General features: G+C 38.6%; 1 protein-coding gene across 1 annotated transcript in view; it reads right to left on the bottom strand.

The window, feature by feature from the left end:
* The window catches only part of ADGRB3 (adhesion G protein-coupled receptor B3), an 844,067-nt gene that overhangs the window by 463,281 nt on the left and 364,804 nt on the right, over positions 1–15,982 (bottom strand). Inside the window, exon 8 of the mRNA XM_065911328.1 lies at positions 15,660–15,766. Coding sequence (XP_065767400.1) covers positions 15,660–15,766 — 107 coding nt within the window. The remainder of the gene's footprint in view (positions 1–15,659; positions 15,767–15,982) is intronic.

Genomic DNA, 15,982 nt, shown 5'->3' with positions numbered 1-15,982 from the left:
TTTCTAAAGCTGGATTTAGAAAAGGCAGAGGAAACAGAGCAAATTGCCAACATCTGCTGGATCATCAAAAAAGCAAGAGAATTCCAGAAAAACATCTATTTCTGCTTTATTGACTACGCCAAAGCCTTTGACTGTGTGCACCACAGAAACTCTTAGAAAATTCTTCAAGAGATGGAATACCAGACCACCTGACTTGCCTCCTGAGAAATCTGTATGCAGGTCAAGAAGCAACACTTAGAACTGAACATGGAACAACAGACTGGTTTCAAATTTTGTCAAGGCTGTATATTGTCACCCTGCTTATTTAACTTATATGCAGAGTACATCACGAGAAATGCTGCACTGGATGAAGCACAAGTTGGAATCAAGACTGCTGGGAGAAATATCAATAACCTCAGATATGCAGATGATACCACCCCTAAGGCAGAAAGTGAAGAAGAACTAAAGAGCCTCTTGATGAAAGTGAAAGAGGAGAATGAAAAATGTGGCTTAAAACCCAACATTCAGAAAACTAAGATCATGGCATCTGGTCCCATCACTTCATGGGAAATAGATGGAGAAACAATGGAAACAGTTACAGGCTTTATTTTTTTGGCCTCCAAAATCACTGCAGATGGTGATTGCAGCCACAAAATCAAATGATGCTGGCTCCTTGGAAGAAAAGTTATGACAGCATAATAAAAAGTAGAGATATTACTTTGACAACAAAGGTTTGTCTAGTCAAGGCTATAGTTTTTCCAGTAGTCATGTATGGATGTGAGAGTTGGACTATAAAGAAAGCTGAGCACTGAAGAATTGATGCTCTTCAACTGGGGAGTTGGAGAAGACTCTTCAGAGTCCCTTGCACTGCCAGGAGATCCAACCAGCCCATGCTAAAGGACATCAGTTTTGAATATTCATTGGAAAGACTGATGCTGAAGCTGAAAGTCCAATACATTGACCACCTGATAAGAAGAACTGACTCATTGGAAAAGACCCTGATGCTGGGAAAGATGAAGGTAGTAGGAGAAGGGGAAGACAGAGGATGAGATGGCTGGACGGCATCAATGACTCAATGGACATGAGTTTGGGTAAACTCCGGGAGTTGGTGATGGACAAGGATGCCTGGCGTGCTGCAGTCCATGGGGTTGCAAAGAGTCAGACCTGACTGAGTGACCAAACTCAACTCAACTCATAAAAGATGTTGTCTGTAGTTTTATTCAAGTGGAGAGAAAAAGCCCCCATGGGTACATGAAGGCTTCTATTTCCCTTGGGCTGTATTTTTTAATTCTCTTCATTGAGTTGTATTAGTTTAGAAATAGTTATAATTTTAACACTTCTTGTAAAGTTATAATTATCAGTGATTATATCTCCACACATTGCAGTACTCTGTGTGCATTTTTGCTCCAAAGGACAAGCCTTAAAAGTTTCTGTGTCATTCACATTTAATAGTGTTGACAAGAGCAGCAGTGAAGAGAAAACATACAAACAAAAAACCTGAAGTCTAAAGATAGTAGCTTTTTATCGTTCTGGATGAAGCCTCCTTGCTACTTACGTAGAGAGATGTGGCGAGGGTCCTGGTTTCTGGAGTAGGTGTGTTCCTGAAATAACCTTATTCTTTTCACTTTTTGCCTCCTACTGCCAGTCACAGCTGCCTCTACTGTGTGAATCCTAAAAAAGGGGCTTATCGTAGTCGCTCTGTGCAAGCGACACACTTTAAAGTCACATATTTATATATTACTTTCAGCATCAACTCCCACAGTCCATCTGTAAGGTATATTAAAGGTTCTCACAGCTCTGAGTGGCTTCAATTAAAAGATAATTATACAAGAATCTTCTCTTCCTAAAGCAATGGTCTAAATATGTATCTTTTGCCTCAGTTCCTAACTGCCCACTTTTAAGACAAAAATCACTCCCTAGATGATGGTCTTAAATTGTTTACAGATCTAAAAAAAAATAGAAAATAAAAAAAAATAAATTGTTTACAGATATATCTGATATCTCCAGGAAAAACAGAGATCATCCTGTGTAAAAAAAGAGGGCATTTCTTTCGTTTTAGTTACATAGATACTTATTTTGCTCTATATTTGATATAAAAACATATTTATCTTAGGGCTAGGAGTTCAAATTTGAAGAGCCAATTGTCTAGTGACAACACGATGGGGAGATTTAGCTAAATATTCCCCTGCATAAATTAAAAATGTACTGCCCAGAGCCCAGGATGGACAGCATTTGACCATAGTGCATCAAGTACCCGAATTTCTTGCCCCAGAAATTTCTGAAGTGAGAGAGAAGATGCCATGAATTTGAAGATTGCAAGGTACTACTATGAGAACAAACTGAGTCTTGAAAATGGAGCCAGGTATATATCCACTGCCTATTACTCTGTAAAATCTGGACATTTACAAAGCAAAAATAAGAGTACAACAAACTTACCTCCTTGTAAAAAAAATAAATAGAAATAGTCTTAATTTCTCATCAAAAAGAAGTACCATTCCTGGGCAAAGACCATTGGTAGGTGGAATTTCTTAACACCAAACAAATCTAGAATGATTATTATATTCTGAGCCAGCACTAGGGCCTGTGCATGAGCTCAAAGCACTGCAGCGGTCACAGGCAGGGACCCAGGCTTTCAGAGACCTGCCAGTGGGACCAGGGCCGTAACTGATCTTCCTTCCTGGAGGACTTTTTCAATTCTGTTTCTGTTACTGGAGGTTTCTAGTTCTAGAGACACTGCCCCAGTTAGAATGGGACAGGTTATGCTGTGATAACAACTCCAAAATCTCAGTGCCTAAAAGCAAAGCGATCTATTTCTCACTCACACTACAGACTCAACTCAGATCATCAGGGAGGCTCTGTTTATCCTGTCACTCCAGGGCTTGGCATGGCAGTGGATGAAGGAGTTTGCACTGGCAAGGGCATTCTCAGGCCTGGAATAACAAAGGTCACCTCCACATACAAGCAGTTGGCTGGAACCAGTCACATGTGTATGCCTAACTTCAAGGGAGTGAAGAGGCAAGATCCTCCCACGTGCCCAGCAGAGGAGACCTAGGGAGCACTTCACATAGTGTGTCTAGAGATGGTACAGAGCCAGCCAGCACTCACTTAACATCTCTGCATTCAGCCACCAAAACTGCAACCCTAGGCAAAATCTACGGCACTGCATCTTAAATTTTAATATGTGTATGAATCACAAAGGCAAATTTTCAAGGTGCAGGTCTGGGACAAGGTCTAAGACTCTGTATTTCTAAGAAGCTCCAAGGTGCTGCTTCTACTTACAGTTTGGGGAAAACATTTTAGCTCTAAAACATGCGTTCACTGCGCTCACATCCAAGAAACTCAACTTTACTGGAGAAAAGCCGTGTCTATTCTGGCCAGCTGTGCCCTGGCAACCTCTGTACCCTCTGGCCTGTACCCTCTGGCATGTAACCTCTGGCAGCCTCTAAGCCTACCTGCCTCAAGCTATTCATAATGTTTATCATCCTCCTTCTCATTTCAGAAAAGGACAAAACATCAGTCACATGTGCTCACTCAACTTTAATAAATCTCTCTACTGGATTTTGCAGTGAGCTCCACAGCTTGCGGTCCTGCCTCTTCATTCTATCCTCAAGAGCCCTATGACCCTCTTTCATTATTGAATCACATCCCTCCTTACTGTCAATGGCTTCTCACTGTCCTTAGAATAAAATCCATACTCTCAGCAAAGGTCTTGAAGGCATAGAAAAAAAAAATAATTTTTTCCCCCACCAGTTCTCCAACTTCATCTCATGGCACCCTTCTTGCTCACTGGCTCTGGGTACTGGATCAAGTTTCACTTCCTTAAAGACCTCAAGGTTTTCCCACATGCTATTCTCAGCAGAGGGCTGCCCAGGTGGTACATTGGTAAAGAATCCACCTAACAATTCAGGAGAGGTAAGAGGTGCAGGTTCAATCCCTGGGTTGGGAAGATGCCCTGGAATAGGAGACAGGAACTCCAGTATTGTCTAGAAAATTCCATGGACACTCTCTCCAGTAGAAGTGCACTCATGCCCTGAAAAACTCATTCTCTCCACTCTTAGTATGTCTGAATCTATCTCATCTTTTAAGTCACAGTTGTAGTGTCATTTTCTCAAAGATACAGCACGCCTTTCTTATCTAAATCAGTCCCCAAGCTGCGTTCCCTATGTTGGCACTTTGTTAAGTTCCTCTGGCACAGTCACAGTTTGGAATGATCTTCTCTCTTTTCTGGTCTACTCTGTTCTGTATTTGTTGTGTGGGTTACATTCACGTTTCATCCTTACACTTGCTGCATCTCGATACAGTTCAGTGTGTATGTGTAGAAAAACTCAATGGGTAGTTGAATGGATGGATAAACAGTTAAATAATAGAGTATGCTTTCCTTTACAATATTTACCTTTGGCATCAGCCTAAACAGGCTGCCCTGTACAAGTTTATTCTACTAAATCATCCCATGGATAAATTTCAAGTCAGTAGATTTCAATGCCTAAAGACTAACTCTAACATTTCTTCATCAAGCCACTAACTTCATAACTGGGGAGAAGCTTCAAATTCTCCTGGGATTTATAGATATGATCAGTAATATGTTGTGAGTTTTTAGAAAAGAGAATAAAGTATAATTTTAGAAGTATTTAATTATACATCTATTTAATTCCCTAGGAAACACTATCATATGTGCCTAAAATATTTTTCCATTTTATTAACATAATACAGTGACTAGTTATTATTTTAGTAGAGTATAGAATATATACAAAGTGTATATTCCTGTAAGGCCAATGTATTTGCCACTATAACTAGAAAAAAATTAATAAATTATAAAAATCATTTTCTTCAGAGCTCCATAAACCTATGGAAGAGATAAGTTACATTTCCAGAAAGAAGAGATCCTTTTTGAGACAGGAAAACCATTTCAGCCAGTTTTCTCCCCTCTTTGGAACGTCTGCTAAATTTTGGCAAGAAATGAGAGGCAGGTGCGGCCCAGGCAGAGGCTCTCTAGGGTAGAAACTAATGGTTTTTGATTTGTCAGGGCTGGACAACTATAATGGGAATTGCAGGGTCCCTGAAAAGTCTAACTGGGATTTTTCCCAATGAAACATTTGCTGGATTTTTGGAAAGTGTAGGATGCTGAGGAGTAAGGATAAACACTTTTAAAAGGTGGGGTGCAATTTTCTCCATCCTTGTAAGTATGCCTTTTTTCCTAAATCTGAAGAAGTCCAGCTTTAAGCACACAGTTGTCTCCCTTTTACAACAGCTGATGCATTTGAAATTGCCTGAATAGAAAGCTTGGACCCTCTGAAGGGTAGAGCTGACTCTTCTACAGTTTCTCAGGGCTGACGGGATGACCACACATAAGCTCTCTGTCTAAAGTGTGTAACACACACAGAGGGGAAAGGAGACTAAGGGGATATAGTCTTAAGAAAACCGCGAAACTTCTTTACCCAGATCAAGCCTCGGCTGCATTAAAATTTCAGGTCCTCATTATATTTGAATAACCAAGGAAAACAGGAATGCTTTTTGGTTGACTTCAATATCATTCCCAAATCCTACATTTGTTTTACACAATGCCTGAGATTTAATAAAAAATGACTAGGTATGACAGATTATATGACTGATGAAATAAAACAAGTCCTTCACAGATTATCCAAATAATAGATTTCGCTGATAAGAAATGTAAAATGATTGGTTAAAATTTATAAAAATAGAGAAGAAAAGAAGAATAAAATAAAATCTGTCCATCCTTTGATGGAGAATTCTCATAGAGTTGAAATGTTACAAAAGAAAAGTAAAAAACTTAAAATGTATACTATAGACCAGGAGTTAGTGAACTACACACAGCCTGTGGGCCAAAGCCAGCACATTGCCTGTTTTTGTAAGAGTTTTACTGGAACTCAGCCACGTTCACTAATTGTCTATGGTTGTTCTTATGCTACAAAACCAGAGTTGAGTATTTAGAACAGAGACCATATGGAATACAAAGCCTAAAATATTCTCTATCTTGTCCTTGGAATACATTGTAAACTTTGACATACGAATTGCTTAAAATAACAAGATTTAATTAACATCTTCCTTCTAATTTTTTTTTTTCCAGTCAGCTCCCTCAGGGCAGATAGCATTCAATAAATGTTAGCTATTATCATTTGATGAACACTCAGGAAACTCATCATTTTATTCAAGACATCATGTTAGAAATTTTGGGATTGTGAAGTTGAACTCAGATAACAAAACCTTAACATGTGGCCTTGAATAAAATTAAGAGCCTTCTGTCCATTTTAAAGGTAGTAATGTTTTTCAACTTTTCCTTGGCATTGTTGGATTATGCAATAATTATCTGAGCTCTGGAAGTGAGGATTCTGACAAACTTGGCAGAAACTTGAAACTTCTTGAAACTTGGCATCAAAAATAGAAAGGCAGTCACATGCTATGCCTTGAGTACTTAAAAGGATTTGAGAAAGAATGTGAACATCCACTTTCCATACATGTAAATAGAAAAACATGTACATGAATGTCAAATTAATGGAATTAGTAATAATAACAACATACAGTCACTAAGTGTATTCTGTAGACTGGTAATAACTCCATGCTATTGGCCTTGAGTGAAATTCTCATTGGTATTTTTAAGAACTTCCACATGATTGCAGTGTTCAGTCAGGATTAAAAAACTATTGATCTAACTTCTCCCAGAATTACCCCTATTGTTTGCTGTGTTCCAGCCACATAATACTGCAAAAAAAAAAAAAAAAAAAAAAAACCAACCTCAAAACACCGGTAGAACAAATTCTTGTTCTCCCAGGCTCACTCACCTTTATTTAATTAGTGAAGTGAAATGAAGTCACTTAGTTGTGTCCGACTCGTTGAGAACCCATGGACTGCAGCCTACCAGGTGCCTCTGTCCATGGGATTTCTCAGACAAGAGTACTGGAGTGGGTTGCCATTTCCTTCTCCAGGAGATGATCTCGACCCAGGGATCAAACCCAGGTCTCCCATATTTTAGGCAGAAGCTTTACTGTCTGAGCCGCCAGGGAAGTCCCTTAATTAGTGAATATTCAAAAATTAAAATCAGGCTAGTTTTCCTGGTTGGCTGGACCTTAGCATGAGGTTATTTGTTCCAAAATTACTCACTCAAAAAACAGTAAGACTTGTCTACATTTTTTGGCTCAAAAAATGTAAACAAAATTATGGCACCTATTGCTTTCTTCTTGTACTGTAAATAAGTTATAGTTATCAAAAGTATTATTCTTTTTTAGGCAACGTGGTGGATATTTCTGCAGTAACGTGGTAGCCAACAAAGTGTGATATGTAAGAAGTTTTGTTTCAGTGGAGCAACATTCACCTGGAAGGCAGGGAAAATAGATTAATATAAAGCAAATGTTATAATGTGATTTCTCTTGTATTACGACTCCTACTCAGCTTCCATGAAACGGAAGGATTCAAGCTAACTTAAGACATGATGAGAAGCTCAGAATGAATCATAGTGGCCAGTGTGAACGTCCATGCTAGTAGTTCTGAAACATCCTCTACAGGACTGTGATTGTCTTGGCGTGATAAAGACTCTTACTTTAGATCAGAAGGTTAATGGGTGATGTACTTCACTGGAACAGAGGAAGCAAGTGATGAAGTTCAAGACCCCTTTTCCTGGAGTAACCATTACTCCTTAAAAAGAGACCACTAAAAACAAATATAATATATTAACACATATATATGGAATTTAGAAAAATGGTATTGATGAACCTATTTGCAGGGAAGGAATGGAGACAAAGGTGCAGAGAACAGACTTTTGAACACAGTGCGGAAGGAAAGAGCAGGACAAATGGAGAGAGTAGCAGCAACTACCAGGTTGATGTACTATCATGCAACTATCAATAGCAGGCACCATCAGGTTTAAGAGGCACGGCTGGTGAGAAGCCGCTGAGCAGCGCAGGGAGCCCAGACTGGTGCTCTGTGATGAGCTGAAGGGATGGAAGAAGGGGAGGGGAGGGTGGCTCCGGAGGCAGGGGATGGATGCATAGTTATGGCTGTTTTGAGTTGTATGGCAGAAACCAACACAACATGGTAAAAATTAAAATAAAAAAAAGGAGTCCACTAAGCTGAGCGATATGAATGAACACTCTTCCCATGAGGACCTGAGAGATGTTTGCACTGGGCAGATGGCAACTTCCAATTCACATTGACTCCCAATTCACACTGTCCAAGACCCTTGCCAGATCAGAGACCACTGCCTTCTTTATGGACTTTCCCAGGAAAGATTTGTTACCCCTTTCTATTTTCACATTTGAGGAATCAGTGGACTAAAATGGACCAGAATGGGCACATTTAATTCAGATGACCATTACATCTACTACTGTGGGGAAGAATCTCTTAGAAGAAATTGAGTAGCGCTCATAATCAACAAAAGAGCTGAAAATGCAGCACTTGGGTGCAATCTCAGAAATGACAGAATGAACTCTGTTTTCAAGGCAAACCATTCAATATCACAGAAATCCGAGTCTATGCCCCAAGCACTAATGCTGAAGAAGCTGAATGATTCTAAGAAGACCTAAAAGACCTTTTAGAACTAACATCAAAAATGGATGTCCTTTTCATCATAGCGGACTGGATGTGAAAGTAGGAACTCAAGAGATTCCTGAACTATCATGCAAGTTTGGCCTTGGAATACAAAATGAAGCAGGGCAAAGAAAGACTAAAAGAGTTTTGCCAAGAGAATGCACTGGTCATAGCAAACACCCTCTTCCAACAACACAAGACTCTAAAAATGAACATCACCAGATGGTAAAAACTGAAATCAGACTGATTATATTCTTTGCAGCTGAAGATGGAGAAGCTCTAAAAAGTGAGCAAAAACAAGACCAGGAGCTAACTGTGGCTCAGACAATGAACTCCTTATTGCCAAATTCAGACTTAAATTGAAGGAGGTAGTGTAAACCAGGAGACCATTCAGGTATGACCTAAATCAAATTCCTTAACGACTATACAGTGGATGTGGCAAATAGATTCAAGAGATTAGATCTGATAAAAGTTCCTGAAGAACTATGCACGGAAGTTTGTAACACCATACAGGAGGCAGTGATCAAACCATACCCAAAAGGAAAAATGGCTCTCTGAGGAGGCCTTACAAATAGATGAGAAGAGAAGAGACGGGAAAGGCAAAGGAAAAAAGGAAAGATATATCCATCTGAATGCAGAGTTTCAAAGAGTAGCAAGGAGAAATAAGAAAGCCTTCCTCAGTGGTCAATACAAAGAAATAGAGGAAAACAACAGAATGGGAAAGACTAGAGACCACTTCATGAAAATTAGAGATACCAAGGGAACATTTCATGCAAAGATGGGCTCAATAAAGGAGAGAAATTGTATGGGCCTAACAGAAGAAGTAGATATTAAGAAGACGTGGCAAGAATACACAGAAGAACTGTACAAAAAAGATCTTAATGGCCCAGATAACCACGATGGTGTGATTACTCACCTACAGCCAGACATCCCGGAGTGTGAAGTCAAGTGGGCCTTAGGAAGCATCACTACGAACAAAGCTAGTGGAAGTGATGGAACTCCAGTTGAGCTATTTCAAATCCTAAAAGATGATGGTGCCAGCAAATTTGGAAAACTCAGCATTGACCTTAGGACTAGAAAAGGTCAATTTTCATCCCAATTCCAAAGAAAGGCAATGCCAAAGAATGTTCAAACTTCTGCACAATTGCACTCATCTCACACTAGCAAACTAATGCTCAAAATTCTCCAAGCCAGGTTTCAACAGTATGTGAACTGAGAAATTCCAGATGTTCAAACTAGATTTGGAAAAGGCAGAGGAACCAGAGATCAAATTGCCAACATTCACTGGCTCATCGAAAAAGCAAGAGAATTCTAGGAAAACATCTACTTCTGCTTCATTGACTATGCTAAAGCCGTTGACTGTGTGGATCACAACTAACGGTGGAAATTCTTCAAGAGATGGTAATACCAGACCACCATACCTCCATCCTGAGAAATACGTATACAGGTCTAGAAGCGACAGTTAAACCTGACATGGAATAACAGACTGGTTCCAAATTGGGAAAGGAGTATGTAAGGTTGTATACTGTCACCCTGCTTATTTAACTTCTATGCAGAACACATCATGCGAAATGCCAGGCTAGATGAAGCACAAGCTGGAATCTAGATTGCCGGGAGAAATATCAATAACTTCAGATATGCAGATGACACTACCCTTATGGCAGAAAGTGAGGAGGAACTAAAGAGCCTATTGATGAAAGTGAAAAAGGAGAGTGAAAAAGCTGACTTAAAACTCAACATTCAGAAAACTAAGATCATGGCATGTGGTCCCATCACTTCATAGCAAATAGATGAGGAAACAATGGAAACAGTGACAGACTTTATTTTCTTGGGCTCCAAAATTCACTGCAGATGGTGATTGCAGCCATGAAATTAAAAGACACTTGCCTTTTGGAAGAAAAGCTATGACCAACCTAGACAGCATATTAAAAAGTAGAGATATTACTTTGCAAACAAAGGTCTGTTTAGTCAAAGCTATGGTTTTTCCAGTAGTCATGTACAGATGTGAGATTTGGACTATAAAGAAAGCTGAGCGCTGAAGAATTGATGCTTTTGACCTGTGGTGTTGGAGAAGACTCTTGAGAGTCCCTTGGACTGCAAGGAGATCCACAGTCCATCCTAAAGGAAATCAGTCCTGAATATTCATTGGAAGGACTGATGCTGAAGCTCAAACTCCAGTACTTTGGCCACTTGATGCGAAAAATGGACTCATTGGACAAGACCCTGATGCTAGGAAAGATTGAAGGCAGGAGGAGAAAGGGATGACAGAGGATGAGATGATTGGATGGCATCACCAACTCAATGCACATGAGTTTGGGCAAGCTCCAGGAGTTGGTGATGGACAGGGAGGCCTGGTGTGCTGCAGTCCATGGTTCACAAAGATTTGGACACAACTGAGTGACTGAACTGAACTTCTGTTTTCACAACTCTGTGTTGTGTGCTTATCATGTGTAATAAACTGAGGGACTAGTGAACAGAGTGTCAGCACTGTTGGGTGAATCTCCCACCTTCCTTCCCCTGGACGCTGCAAGATCCAGCAAGCCCATTCTCCCCCTCAGCCTCTCTGTCGTGCTCCATCTCCCCTGACTTCCCACTCCATCCATCTCTATCATTCTCTCTCTCCTAATAAACAGTCACAAATGTAGAGCAAAACAGAAGAAACAAAGTCCTTAAACCACAAATCAAGCTTCTTGACATCCTTTCCCGCAAAGTCAACCTCTTCTGTGACTAGACAGATTATTGCTCTAGTTTCTGTATTTATTCACTGTTAAATGACAGTTTGAAAAATAGGAAACAGAGGTTATAAGGCAGAATGACTTTAAAGGAAACCTTTATACCAATTCTTTCTATTTCTGTGAATATAGAGGAATATTTGCGAGGTTTTTCAGTCCCCCATCACACACTCCTCTCCATGGAAGGAGTGACTTTTCTGCCTGATGAATTTATGAGACAGCATTGGCATGTCTGACTCAACTCCTTTTGTTCTAGAACTGCTATTTCTATGTCATCTGTCATTTCAGGTGTGTGTATGTGTAAGTATGAACTTGAATGTGAATAAGACAGAGTGAGAGGGAGAGAATGAGAGAGAGAAATAGAGAGGAAGGGGGAGAAAGAGTCATCTTGATTGTTCAGGTATAAGAAAGACTAAATGGTCTATTTAATTTGGGGGTGGGGAACTGGCCCACTTGGCCTGCAATATCACCTATTTTCCCCAAATAATTTAATAAGTTTTTTTTTTTTTTTTTTTTTAAACAGTATTCTTAATGTTCCTGGTCCCTGTGCCTAGTTCTCAATTGGTTCTGAAATTTTTTCTTTCTTGCTGGGTATAAAATTCAAAAAGTATCTCAGAGTATGAAATTAAATATTAGCATATGGAAAAAAAAATTGAATTCTCCAAAAATCCCACTACATTAAACACTTTATTCCTTTATTCTCACTTTTAAAAATATGTGTTCATTTGTCACTTTTTTAATAAGCAGTAGTTGGATCACAGTGTTCAATTTTGTATCTTACAAAGTTTCCAAAAAGACTTCATGAAGTTCAGCTTATTGAAATTCTTCTTGAATGGCCAAATTATTTCATAAAGTAAACTTGTAAATCGCTCCACATTTCTAGATGGTTTTGGACTAGGAAAATTGCAGGTGAGGGATAGTACTATTAATTTCACGTGGTTAAAATTCACAAACATGAAATCTTGTGTATCACCTTCTTAGAACCCTCCAGCTGGCACATCCCCTTTCTGATAAGAAAAGGTGCAGTCATTTATGGAATGCTAGAACACATTTAGCACTGTGTTGGACATTAGAGAAATAAAGCTTAATAGAAATGATTTCTGTCCTCAAAGAATTCAATGAACGTTCAATATGACAGATGAGTAAGTTCATATATTAAATTAATTAATGATTCCTTTCTACCTCAACTGGTATATAAGAGGTCATGAATGCACTCAACTAATGTCTGTTGGCAATATGTCATTTCAAACTTAATCTTCATATAATTTTATAAAATGCATATATAAAATATTATAATCTATGTGTGTGTGCACATATATTGTGATCTATAGGTGAAAAGCTGGAAAATACAGATTTATTTAATTTAAATAAGTCTCTACAGTGGGTGATAATTAACATTTAATGAGTTTCACAAATGTAGAGCAGCAAGAAATTAAATACCCCAAGAGAAATAGGACATTAAATTGTGAAACAACGAACTCTACTAGAAGAGAAGATGCAGAATCATCAAAAGCAATTTCAGAAGTTTGGGGAATCAGAACTATTCTGCATTGAACTACTACCTAGCTTTGTTACTCAGACAAAGTATGTGAAGCCATAAGCATACAGGCATGCAAAGAAAAAGTTTAATTCCCATCTCCAACTGACCTTTCAGAGTACATATGATGAGCTCCATGTATTAGGTAAACACTCTTTAAGGCATCCTTTGGTGCTATACTTCCCTGAATTTGTAAAGGAAGAAGACCATGGTCCCCAGGAAAGTACTAGATGAGTGTTTGTATGCATGTATAACTGTGTGTATGTTTCTGTATGTGCATATAAACCGAATTCACGTGCAAAAATACATATGACATCAATCCTATCCATCCATCTATCCATTCAATTACCCACCTGCCTGCCTTTCTATCTATCCATTCCTCCGTATTTGTTTGTAAGTTTTTCACATGTACATTTCAAGTTAACTTAAATTCTAAAATTTTACTCTTAATTTTTTAACTCAACCCATTTTCTGTACCTGTAGATATTAATACCTCATATTTACATAGCATGTTGCAAACATCTCAGATATAGTATCTCATCTACTCTTACTCAAAACCGACAGAGATGCTAAGATGATGCTATCAATTTCATCTTGCAAATAGCAAACCAAGACTTGAGTGAGAGCACATGACTTTTCCAATCAGCAAATGGTGCCTATAGTACTAGGGCAGAGGATTTAAAACCAAAGACCCAGAAGGGAGCATGACTTCCAGAAAGAAGGTTAAGCTTTGGAGCAATTGCACCTGGGATGCAGCTTTCACTCTTGCCTGACTTAACTGGACTGCTTCCAGGATCTTCAATTTCTTTCCATGGGACTGAGGCAGAGATGCCCATATTGCAGGTCATGGTGGGGACTGGAATTAATCTGTGAAAGTGCCCAGTCAAGTTTGCTTGGTCATATGTGGGAGCTGAATGCCCTGAGGCTGTTTCTTATTCTACAAAACCGTGCACTTGATTTCTGCCTGCAAGTGAGCAGGGGCACAGACACATGGGCTGTCCAATCAGTAACTGAATGATTTCTACGTGACTCACAACATGAGACCATCTCTCCTATTTCACAGTGGGTTTCTATTTCTCTCCATTAGCAGATGACCTGTACTCACAGAAGGCAAGTACATTTAAGTATTACTGTATAAAATGATGAATTTAAAAAGCAAACATTTTATGCCAAATGATATTATCCATTCTTAACAAATTTGTAAGACTTGACCTATGGTTTACTTAATCGATGCAATTATTCTCATTTATTACCATAAATAAATAAGAACTAAATATGAATATTAAGATGAAGTAAACAAAGTATCATGTCTAAAATTAGGCAAAAATAAAATTCATTTAAAATTAAATTCATAAGAAAGTCTTTGGTTATACTTAATTCTGAAATATTTTAATTTTGACACAAGTAAAGCTCAGTGAGGTCAAATATCACCAAATACTTATATGCACATAAGTATATTATTAAATATATGTATTTGTGTATAATTGTATTAATGTGTATATATATAATAACATGTATGTATATACACATATGTGTGTTGTGCTTAGTCGCTCAGTCATGTCTGACTCTTTGCGACCCCATGTACTATAGCCTGCCAGGCTCCTCTACCCATGGGGATTCTCCAGGCAAGAATATAGGATGGGTTGCCATGCCCTCCTCCAGGGGATCTTCCCAACCCAGGGACTGAACCCAGGTTCCCCACATTGCAGGCAGATTCTTTACCATCCAAGCCACCAGGAGAGCCCATGTACACATATATGTGTATACATAAATGTATATATACACAACAACAGAAATAAGGCTCTATGTAGCCAAATAAATCATCAGTTTGATTATTGATTTGGAAAGTAAACATACTAGACAGCATTTGGTTTTCAGATATTTTTAAAATGTGCTTTTTTGGTTTTCTGATAATGAGTCAAATATATTCACTTCATTAATAAGCATTCTTATTGCACAAGCTACTTCTTCATCCATGAGCAAGAAAGTTCTTTAGTTTTTTTTTTTTTTTTTTTTAATTATGCTTATTTGTGAGCAGCACTAAGAAAATGAAGGAAAATATAAGCACAACAAAACTTCAGGGCTCTTAACTGAACAGCATCCCTCCAATGTTGGGTTCTCCAAGGCTCCACCTTGTATTTTGTTCTGAGCCGCGTAATGTTTGTTCACACAGGAAGCTTTCTTGACTGTCAGGATGAATGACAACAGTCTCCAAAAATGACAATGACTTGCACTGGTAAAAAGCCTAGCAACATTTAACTGTGCTCAAAATAACCATACAGCATATTCTGAATAATTCACTGATGTGTGGGAGAAGAGGGGCTATTTCTGGAAATTTCTCCCATGTCATCTTTTGTGAGTAACTGATTTTCTCTGATAAAATAAGTCTTTTTTTTTTTTTTTTTTTGGTGTCTTAATGTCAAAATGCAGTGAAATTTTTGATACCTATATGACACAGCTTTATTATTTCCTGAGTATGAAAATATTAACGAATTTAATTTAAAAATGTATGGTATTTAGAAATAAGTCTTATGCACTAGGTAACTGATTTGTGCCAGTCATGATATATATAGTTTAACTCATACAGATAAACCCGAGTAACAGATTTTATTCAGGACTTTCCCCCAATAGACAAGGAATCCATTCATTTAAATAGCAGGATCCAAGTAGGATCCATAAAATCCCAAACCCTCAGAATAAAACAGTTTAGCACTGATTTATAAAAGTTAGCTTTCTAGCACAGGCTCTTTTACTTCAGGCGTTATTTTCAGAGATTTTACCGATTTGATTATATAGCAGCAGACTAAACTCTCAAACAGAGATCATTAACAGGAATTAAACAGAGCAAGTACTAAAGCTGGCTTTGCACCTACTGAATGCTGCAAGTGTCTGTACTCATTTGATATGCATCTTGCAAAGCTCGGCTGTTCCCAGAAGGCCACTCCGTGAAGACTGAGCGAGCAGCGTCTGCTAGCGGTGCCTGCGAGTCACAAAAACAGAGAGCTTTACGACAGGGAGGCTTAGAGGCAGGCTGAAAACCTGGGTTTGTACATTTTCACACTCTAAACATGCATGTAAATTGTTCCTTTGATTATTTTCACAATGCATATTACTCACACTGAGAAACCATTGAATCGGCAAGATTTTCCAGATCTCTTCCTAGGCTCCACTTACGAAGCCCTTTACTAAAATTGTT

The sequence above is a fragment of the Muntiacus reevesi genome, chromosome 19, assembly GCF_963930625.1.
Source record: "Muntiacus reevesi chromosome 19, mMunRee1.1, whole genome shotgun sequence".
Taxonomy (NCBI): domain Eukaryota; kingdom Metazoa; phylum Chordata; class Mammalia; order Artiodactyla; family Cervidae; genus Muntiacus; species Muntiacus reevesi.
The sequence above is the reverse complement of the archived record's forward strand: the minus strand, read 5'-3'. Positions and strand labels throughout refer to the sequence as shown.